Here is a 10,808-nt window from a genome sequence, read left to right as displayed (position 1 = left end):
GAAAGATGGGGAGGAGGAGGACGGTGCGCCACTTAACTGGAGTTTGTAATCCGCTGACTCCATCGGGGGCCGCAGAGAGCGCACCGTGCCTAGGGACCGGCGACTGCGAAGCCTAGTGTAACAGCGCCATCTCGTGGTGGCTCCGGGGAACTGCTACTTGTAAAATGGACAGCTCCAATCCGCAGCTCTGATTGGCTGAGACGTGCTCAAAGCCATTAAGGCCCGCTCGATGACCGCACACCTGAGACCGCCTGACAGTCCGTTTACCATCGACACGGTGTCTGCAGCCTCCATCAGCCTGGCTTTATCGTTAATGCCAGATGCAATGAAATGCATGAGCAGTTTTGCCATTGAAATAACTCTGAAAATTAAAACACCAATTACATCTTAGCGGTTCTGCGTGACTGGACTGATTTCTCTGAGTATTTTTAAGACTTCAAAATGAAAGGTCAAACCTAAAATTAGGTATTCGTCTTATAGCCTGTTGACGATGTTTTCAAGCCTTGACTTCAGCTGAGTTCTGAGCGAGTTCGAGACATTTTTTTGACGTACAGAAAATTCAGTACACCTGCCCTGCCCCGTACCTGTGAAAATGGCAATAAAGTCTCTTGAATCTTGAGTCTTAAGTCTTGTTTTGGACCTGCAGACAGAAAATCACTGCTTGCCTGCATGTCGCTTGCACCACAATAGTCTTACTGTTCTGACTACTACTACTACTACTACTACTACTATTTCTAAAGCCCTCTGGCCATAACTGGGTGGAAAATGGCATTAAATTGATTAAAATGTCAAACAGCACTGAACAATGTGGCCTTTTCTTTTGGTCGTGTCAAACAACGCCTGTTCTAGCTGCCCCAAACCACTGGAAGCCTAAATCCACGGCCTCCGTCTAGTTAATTGCTTATCTGAAGGATGTCCAATTTCGAGATTTCACGTTTATTATTGATGGGCTTGGTTCCATACAGTCAAAATCAAGGCATTGATTTGGAAGGCGTGCGGTGTATTTAAGAGGATATTCCCATTGAAACGGATTTGCTTGGCTCATTGAAAGCCGTTTTTATCTGAGTATTATGATCACACCATATCATTCGTATCACTATATTTTATCCACTAAAAGGATAAAAGTCTTTCCAGTACATATTTATTTTGCAACCACGATGTCTGTGAATTACGTAATTCCCAATTTTAGACTCCGTTGTTGAATGCCTGTAAATTGCTCAGTCGGTGTGGATAGTTCAGATTTGGGACTGGGCTGATGAGATCATTGTTTGTGTGGGGCAGCGACCCCCGCATTGTGCAGGCGGACCACGCCCCGGCATGCTGTCCGTGCACCAGGCTAGGCTAGCAGCGCTGCTACATCCGGGCGCTCCGCTCGGTTTACAAGCCCTGCGAAGATGGCGACTTCAGGGAGGAGTGCATTATCCTCCTCCACCTCAACTGGATCTAAGAGCACACTGGAGAACCCCAACCCAGAGGACGATGATGGGCAGGACTTATGGTGGGATAAAATAGGGCAGATGTCGGGTTTATATGAGCGGGGGTTCGGGGCGCTGGGTTTGTTTTGTTTTGCTGGCATGAGGATGGTTTGACAGCTAGCAGGCTAACGAGGCTAGCATCAGCACCACACTGACTGGGCACTGATAGCCGCTGTGTGGTGACAAAGCAGCACTAGCTCACTCAGCCTCTGTCAGACGCCCCTTGTTTGATAATGAATGAGCAAGCCTAAGTCAGCCTGCCAGGGTGGTAAAGGCTTTGTTGTGTTCGCAGGTCGACCATCCTGAGTGAAGTGTCGACCCATTCAAGATCAAAGCTACCGTCTGGGAAAAATGTCCTGGTCATGGGTGGGTATCTGTGTGTGTCTGCAGTGTCCTGGCTAGCCAGCGCTCCAGCCAACGCTAGCTTTCATAGCCAGATAGCCGATAGGAGCTGATGATCATTCAGCCCCTTTGACTTGTGTTGCACGATAGCTAAGCTACCTTGCTGTCGGTCAGTCGCCTGCCTCCCCGTCATCCTGCTCTTGTTTTCAAGCCTAGTTTCTGTCAGCCGGCCTCGTAACAGGCTGTCAGTGAGCGGCAGGTGCATTTTACAAGCGCCTCCACACACCCTGCCACGTCTTATATAAAGAGAAGCGGCCCGCTCCTAAACACTGCAAGTCATTCTAGCCTTGGTGATGCTAGCAGCAGCTAGAGATGATGATGCTGAGAGGACAGGATGGACCGAGGAGTGTGTGAACGGGCAGCGACGCTAAATGTGCGGCTGCTGGAGGCGGCTTGTGCGGCTCGATCGGTTCTCTGTGTCTCCCACATCCGCTTAGTCAAGATATACACTAGATCAGGGGTCTTCAACGTTTTTCAAGCCAAGGACCCCCAAACTGATCGAGTGATGGAGCCTTGTTATTGTGCATTCAATACTAAGCTATTCAAATAATACACTATTTACTATTAAAATAATTAAGAGATTCAACTTAGGGATTCAACCGGGGAACATGACACGCAGCGGCCTCGTGATCTCAAGCTGGGCACCCTGTACCAATCACGGGGACGCCGCGTGTCAGGTTCCCCTTGATTGATACAGCAGCATTGAATGTGTGGGTTGCTGACTGGAAGATAACGTATTTTGTCTCCATTTATCCATTTGCTATAATATGTTGGATTCATGTTAATGTGTATTTAAAGACATTTAAATTTGTGGGGAAAAACGGGTTAAAAAAAAATCTAAAAAATTATCTAATAAGCCAAAAATTTCACGACCCCCCTGCAGTACCTCCCCCCGTTGAAGACCTCTGCACTAGATAATCCTCTGCCCGCTACCCAGCCCGGCTAATCAGCGAGTTGGTTAGCGATCTGAAATGGGACTGTCAGTCCATTTCAACCTGTCTGTAACACTATCCATCAAAACATCAGCAGGCGTGCCGTTACTAATGCATTGACTCCCGCCCTGTCAGCATAATTTTGCCATGGTGCAAGAGACAGCAGAGGATGTAGACTCGGCCTAATAATGCATACAATTGCAGCTGCAGTGCTGCACAACGTTTGCTTTAATAGTAACCTAAATGTCAAGGCAAATCCAGATAAGCTGTTTGATGCGGGGTATTCTGACAGGTCATCATGAGATAAGGAGTCCAAAAATGTGTCAGCTGCCTGGCGTTTCTCCAGAGGATTGGATTGTGTCCATGCAGACAGTCATGTGTACAGTCATAATGCTGGATGTTTTGCGGAGTACATGTGTGTGCACCACACACAGCACAGCGATCAGCCCTCCAGTGTGTAACTAGTGCAGCTGTCCTGGATGCGTGGGTCGCGTGCACACCACCATGGTGCAGCTGCTGGCTCTGGCAGAGGTGTGATACTGTTGGCTCTTGGCTCGTCCACCTCTCCACATGCTGGTCTGTTTGTGGAATTTAAATTCTTAGTCATCTCCAACACCTGCTCAGCATCCCATTTCCTGATGAAATTCCAAACCAGCTTTTATCTGAATGTCCACAAGATCAAAACTGAAACCTTTTTAAATTATTATTGCAATATTTTAAGAAAGGGTGGCAGGGTGACAAAGAAACATTTTGGTCTACAGGACATCATGCTTGGTAAATACACAAGTTGAGCCCTCTTGAGACAGTTGGCTGGCACAATTTAATGAATTTAAAGAAAACACATTTAGTGATGTACATTTGGAGCCCATAGACTGTAAATTCACTGTAAATTGACAGAATAGTCTTAACTGTGTTGTTGTCTTGAATTATCAGGCTAACTCATTGCAATGTTTACTGACTGTGTGTGTGTGTCTGTAGGTGAGGTTGGCTCGGGGAAGACCACCCTGGTTGCTAAGCTACAGGGGGTTGAAGAGTACATGAAAGGGCGTGGCTTGGAATACCTTTACTTCAGTGTCCATGACGACGACATTGACGGTAACAAGCGACTGCTCACAGTTCATAGACCCATAAAAGTCTTTCTGAGCCCATGCACTCTGCTGTTTCTCACGAATCAGAGGGTGCAGTTGTATACCATTATCGTTCTGAGGGAGTAGCTATAATAACTCTGTATATTTTTATATGAGTGTTTGGTTCTCCGGGTATATTTCTTGTGTGTATTTGTGTTTTCAGACCATACCAGGTGTAATGCCTGGGTGTTAGACGGAGACCTTTACCACAAAGGTCTGCAGGGAGTGGCAGTACCAGTGGACGCAATAGGCAACTCTTTACTGCTGATAACGGTTGACATGTCACGGCCATGGAATGCCCTGGACTCGTTGCAGAAGTGGGCCGCTGTCGCTAGGGAACACATCGACAAACTCCGGGTCGCTCCGGAAACGCTGCGGGAGCTGGAGCACAGACGTGAGTCACACTTAAGAACAGACTGACAGGCAGAAAATAGCAAAGTATACATATCTGTCTATATCTGTAGAAAATGTTGTTGGAGGTAAGAAAAGGTATCTGATGCAGTATTCAGACAGTTAGACAATGCTATGTATTTGAAAGGTAAAGCATTATTTCCTTTGTTCAAGAGCAGCATTAAGTTAAGTGATGCATTAGCACAGTGATGCTTAAGCTTGGAGTTTGCACTTCAACAATAAAAAGGTGATATCTGTATTTTGTGGCTCCAGATATCATTTTAGAAGTTTTAGTCAGTGAGAAACACAACAAAGTACCCAACATTTTTAACATTAAGTCCCCACATTTTTTTTAGTTAAGAATGGGACACCACCTCTTATTACAAGCTTCATTCTAGTCATCATTCTGATGATGTGACAATGAAAAAAAAGAGTAAAATTCAAATGTAGTTACATATAAATATGTCTTATGTAAGCAAGTGTTTATAAAAACGTATGCTGTGAACAGATAGAGCTAAGAGAGTGGTCATACCATTTTTTTGTTTGTGTGTGTAGTTGTAAAACAATTCCAGGAGTACACAGAGCCGGGCAGCGGAGAGGATGGCACCCCACAGAGGAGGGGTGATGATGAGGAGAGCGTCCTGCTACCGCTGGGAGACAACACACTCACACACAACCTGGGTATACCCATGGTGGTTGTCTGCACCAAGGTACACACCCCTTTGCTGCAGGATTTTGAATGCAGTCTTTGCTCTATGTGCTGAGAGCGTTCAAGGCTTTATGTGTGCTTGGCATGTTTTATTTCTACGGGACCTCTAACCATAAAAGCCGTTCTGTGAATTGAAAAGAGCAGCATCCTATAGAAAAGCTTTCGAGACAATCTTGTAGCAGAGCCGTGTTTAAATTATGAGTTTGCATTTTTTAGACACACTCTTTAAGTTCTGCATACCTGTCCTCAGTGCGATGCCATCAGTACATTGGAAAAGGAACACGACTACAGAGATGAACACCTGGACTTCATCCAGCTCCACATCAGACGGTTCTGTCTGCAGTGTATCCTTCATTAAAACAGCCTCGTCTCCTAGATGCTGGGTTTGCTGATGTTGATTCTTGATGATGGGATGGCTGAGTGAAACCACTGACTCAGTCATTACTGGACAGGTGCTGAGTTTTCTGGCTTTCAAAGCGGACTTTCTGGCTCATACTCTCTTTTGGACCAAAAACGGCCAGCCCATCCAACTGTTCAGTGATGGACTGTGCTGCAATTAGAGCAATTGGTTCCCAAACTAAAAAGCAGAAGTTTTATTATTGCATTTTTTTTTTTTGCCTCCTCACTGGATATTTCTGTTGGTTCTCTGCTCGAATTCTTTATTTTATTTGTCTCTATCATGAAAGTGTGACATTATCATTTAACTTGTCAAAGTGGCTGTTTCTTGGTTGCCATTAAGAGTTGATAAAAATATTGATTACTTTTTTTTTTTTTTAATTGTGTTGATTTTCTTCTGGCTCCGTTGTAAGGAAGGGAACTAACACGATTAATTTTTCAATTTATTGTCTCAAGGCATGAACTTGAGGAAGGATGGCAGATTTCCAGGCATTGCATTACAGTGTTTTTAGTCACGGTGCCAGGACGGCGGCCTGACTGTACCTGGTTCGCTGTAGCGCTCATGTACAGCCATTTGGTTTGAGTTGACGTGGTGTTTTTTTTTTTAGTGCCAGTGTGATTTGTGTTCCTCTGTAAACAAGTGGTGATGTTGAAAACATCCTTGACAGCCCGGTCAGATGGGGCGTCACTGCTCTACACGTCTGTGAAGGAGATGAAGAACCTGGACGTGCTGTACAAATACCTTGTCCACAGACTGTATGGCTTCCCCTTCCACTGCCCTGCACAGGTGGTGGAAAGAGACGCCGTCTTCATGTAAGGCTGCGTGAATGTCTGCGTGTGCATGTTGGGATAGGAGCATAGAACCACCCTTGTTTGCTTTTGTATTTACATGTAATCCTCCCTCTCCTCTACCAGTCCATCAGGGTGGGACAATGAAAAGAAGATAGCCATCCTTCACGAGAACTTCCAAACTCTTAAAGCAGACGACAACTTTGAGGATGTTATAGTTAAACCGCCCGTCAGAAAGGTATGGCTTCCCACCAAATCCGCATTAGATAAGGTCCTCTCAAGCATATCAAGCATTAAATGCAGAAAATTGATTAAGGCTGTAAATGTTTCATTACCTTACTGCTTACTTTATTAATGCATTTCACGGCCAATGCACTAAGCTTTACCCAATTTCCCTACAGGGATCATAAGCGTTTGATCTAATCTAATTTACTAGGTGCAGTTTTTATTATTAATGATCTGGAAAGGACAGAGAGAAAATGATATCTTGTTTCCTTGCCTCTCACCACCAGTTTGTACATGAGAAAGAGATTCAGGCAGAAGATGATCAAGTGTTTCTGGTCAAACTGCAGGTGAGAAAACATCGCTATTGTGTTCATGGTTGAGAAATATATTAATATTATATCTGTTGTGATGTGAGACTATATATAATCTGGAATTTTGGATATTGTAATATGGTGATGTGGCATACGTATTGCGTTTTCCTGGATTTAAAGGCTACATTGCAGTAAAGGGCTACAGTTTTCTGAACTCATTAGGTTTCTCTTGGTGTTCTGTTATTTGACTCTTCCTGCTTGTTCATCATATCCACATTATGAAGGACAGTTTTTCAAAAATCTCTTCTGTGCAAATATCTAACAACAGCACCAGTAGGCATCCCTACCATATTGTCACAATCGTAATATTTGTGTATTGAGTTAAAGATATTGTGATATATGATTTTGTCCATGTCGCCCAGCCCTACAGTATACTGATAAATATTTAAGATGAACTGTGGATCTCGGAGCTCATGTAATAGACTAATCAGTGGATGTGTGCTTGTGCTCTCATTTGCAGTCATTGCTCGCCAAACAGCCCGCTGTGACAGCAGGGCGACCAGTGGTGAGTGTTCCCTCTCCTTTCCCACAGCTCATAAACACCAAGGGTAAAATTCTCAAGGTGTTGTTAGTGACTGAATGTTTTTTTCACAATGTTTAAAAGAAGCTGTTGTTGTTGACAGGACACCACTAGCAGAGCGCCCAGCAGTTCTCCCAGGACGAGTAATCGGTCAGCAGCAGCAAACGTCGCCAACGCCATGCCACAGTCAGGTACTAACTGCATACAGCTGCATATGGCCATCCCTCTGTCCATGCATGAGACTAGACTGTGTGTGTGTGTGTGTGTGTGTGTGTGTGTGTGTGTGTGTGTGTGTGTGTGTGTGTGTGTGTGTGTGTGTGTGTGTGTGTGTGTGTGTGTGTGTGTGTGTTTTAACTCCTGTGCATGTATGCTGCAGGTCAGACCAGTGAAGGGGTGCTGGCCAACTTCTTCAACAGTCTACTGACCAAGAAGGCGGGGACAGGCGGGCCTGGGACGCCAGGCGGGGGTAACAATACTCCAGGCACCGTACGCAAGTCAGGTGAGGATGCACACGCTGCTGGCCAGAGGCTGTTACCGTACTTTTGTTTGTTTAGTTTCGTGTGTGTGATAGGACATAAAGTTATCAGCCACCACTCAAATTCATTTGTGCCTGAAAGGATCATAAATTCTGCTAACCTCTCAGTCACTCTCTTCATCTCTGGGTTTCTTTTTTTTGTTTGTTTCATGGTTTCTAAACTCCCTCCTTCTGCCACTCCACACCCCTCTCCTCTGCACATGGTAAAGAGACTCATGACAGGGGGTTGAGCGCATGTGCCAAACACACACACACACACACACACACCCATCATGAGATCTCGATTCCTGTTTGTAGTTACATGTGAGAATGTCCATTTTAACCAAGGTCACAATCTTTGTTGTGTAATCTCATTGTTAACATCATTCATACTATGTGTATGTGTGCGTGCTAGTCAGAGGATGCTGGCCACGTTAAGGTGTGTGTGCGAAACGTTCTCATCGTTGCTCGTGTTTCTCGTCGTTCATTCGCAGAACTGCCCCTGGTCTCCTTTGACCCCTTCCCCTTATCCTTCCTCTCCCTCCCCCGGCATCCCAGGAGAATAATGGCCTGGATCCAGCCTCCTATACCAGCCATTTTCATCTTGTACCCCCACTCTGATTGGATTTAAATCCTGGGCTGGACTGTGTGCAACCAGTGATGCTGATGTGTTTAAATGCACTCCACCCCGTTGCAGATTATGCCAGGGGTCGCTAAAGTTGCTACAGCCAGTGGTTGCTACAGTCAGAAGCTGTCCTGGCTGAGAATTAAAGTAGTAGTTCACAAGATTATCCCATCACTGATAGATTCATTAAACATAACATGCCAAACATGACATCAGTAAAGTATAGGAACTCTAATTGGGCCTGACATGAAACAATGTGAAAATGAGTGTTTCAGGGGTCTGTATCCACGTGAAGAGGAAGGTTTAGGAGCCAGTAATGTCATGGGAGTCTGATATTGAGATATAGCACATTTACAATGAGATTTTTCGAGTGGCATCGGCCTGTATTTGTCGGAATACGTGTACTGATCTCATTACTGTATTATTATGATTGCTCATTTTTCCATGCACATCTTGAGTGGGGAAAAAGTGCCAATTTATTGTCATACTCAATATCAGAGTCCTTTTAATGACAATTGCAAGTCTAATTTTTCCCCTCTTTGACACTCATGCTATTCCCCAACTTTTGAACCCTCCAGCATTTTATCACCCCTCCCTACTCCTGACTGCAGCCTTTGTCCATCACCAGATTACCCAGTTTTGTTTGCATGTTTCATTACATCACTCATAACATCTGTCCCGCACAGTGCACATGATTTTAACCATGCATCACTGGCTTCATGCTCAAGGCAAGGTGTCTCCACCAGTCTGTGCTGTGATAATGTATTATTATTGCATTGGTGGAAATGGTGTGTATGCATGCATGCTCGACTATATGATTATATTCTCTGTGATAAGGCGCTGATTATGTGTGTGTGTGTGTGTGTGTGTGTGTGTGTGTGTGTGTGTGTGTGTGTGTGTGTGTCCGCATACCTACACTGAATTCAGGTTCTAAGCTGGGCCTGAGCGACGTGCAGGCAGAACTGGACCGCATATCCAGCCGGGAGACTGACACAGACCCGCCCAACGCCAACGACACCCCAGCCGCTGACGGCCAGGACACATGAAGACCAACACACTTCACCTCCCTCTCCCCTCTCTCCCCCTGTCCTCAGCCCCCCTACACCTCCCCTCTCCCCTCCTCCCTCCCTTCATGCATTGCCCTCCATCGCAGAGATGTGGCGAGAAAAGCGAGAGGGAAGTAGGGAAAGGGCCGGGTGGGGACACGCCACTTCCCTCCCTTCATCATCTTTGCTCTCACCCCTGAGGGGGAGAATTTACTCCCCCCCGCTCTAACTCACCCACTGCACCCCCACCCCCCACCCCACGTCTGCTGCACCCTGCTCTCCCCTCTCTTCCTGTGTTTTTGGTTGTTATGCCGAGGCACAGCATTTGTCACTGTTACGTACAGGACTGTCTTTCGTGTGAGGGGAAAAAAGGGTTAATGAAGGATTGATGATGGAGGGAGGGGAGATGGAGAGATTGGGATGAGAGAGCCTATGAAGGAGGGGAAGTATGGATTGAAAAAGATGGATTGGGAGAGTGAAAGTGGGGGAGGTGTAAATGGATTAGATGAGAGGCAGAGAAGGAGAAGTGTTTTATCCATCCATTTATTGTGATGGTACGGTTAGTCTTTTTACTGTAGGGACTGATGAAGGGTGTGTGTGTGTGTGTGGATGTAGGTGTACTTACGTACGGTAGCAATGAATTCCGTGTGCATGTGTGTGTGTGTGAGGCAGAGAGGAAACATTAGGGAAGTTATTTCAATCCAGAGCTGTATGACGAGAGAGATTTGCCTGTTGGCATTTTCAACCAAAAAAGACAAAAACAAAAAAAAAAACAAACAAAAACAGCACTATGCTCTTACACTACAAGCTCTTAAAACAGCGCATACACTCTTACAACATCCATGTCCACTACTGCTGGACAGCACTCAACTACACTACCAGACTTGACAAAAAAACACACTTCACTTCACAAGCAAGCACTATGGCCCATCACAGCACGCAGTTCTGCAGATGGCCAAGCTCCCCCCCATGGTACATACTGCTCAGACTTGTAGATATCAGGCAGCGCACTGAAAAGGGAGGCTGGTAGAGGGCAGGAGGGTAGCTAAGCTTTACTTGTACAGATAGGAGCACTAGTGATTCAAACTCCATAGTTACTGCGGGTGGATGGGGTGATGGGTGGGAGGGAAGGAGGGAGGGGTGGGGTCAGGATATGGGGAGGGTCACATCCAGAATGTACAGCCATTGTCTCGCTGATTGTTCCTGTTATTTCAGAGTTCCGTGTTGGCGTTTGTATAATCAGATCTGTTAACCAGTCAATTAAAAGGTGTATTTGTTCGGATTCAA

The 10,808-nt window shown here is 45.6% G+C and overlaps 1 protein-coding gene across 1 annotated transcript; it reads left to right on the top strand.

Annotated features, from left to right (window-relative positions):
• The first annotated feature begins 1,341 nt into the window (after positions 1-1,341).
• dync1li1 (dynein, cytoplasmic 1, light intermediate chain 1) lies at positions 1,342-10,808 on the top strand. The gene is made up of 13 exons (XM_030063975.1): positions 1,342-1,498; positions 1,768-1,841; positions 3,788-3,904; positions 4,100-4,330; positions 4,882-5,036; positions 5,286-5,379; positions 6,109-6,244; positions 6,347-6,458; positions 6,733-6,792; positions 7,277-7,321; positions 7,440-7,527; positions 7,713-7,835; positions 9,403-10,808. The coding sequence occupies exons 1-13, from the start codon at positions 1,395-1,397 to the stop codon at positions 9,519-9,521; spliced, it is 1,458 nt and encodes a 485-aa protein (XP_029919835.1). The 5' UTR covers positions 1,342-1,394; the 3' UTR covers positions 9,522-10,808.

This window comes from Myripristis murdjan, chromosome 11 (assembly GCF_902150065.1).
Source record: "Myripristis murdjan chromosome 11, fMyrMur1.1, whole genome shotgun sequence".
Classification (NCBI taxonomy): Eukaryota; Metazoa; Chordata; class Actinopteri; order Holocentriformes; family Holocentridae; genus Myripristis; species Myripristis murdjan.
The sequence above is the reverse complement of the archived record's forward strand: the minus strand, read 5'-3'. Positions and strand labels throughout refer to the sequence as shown.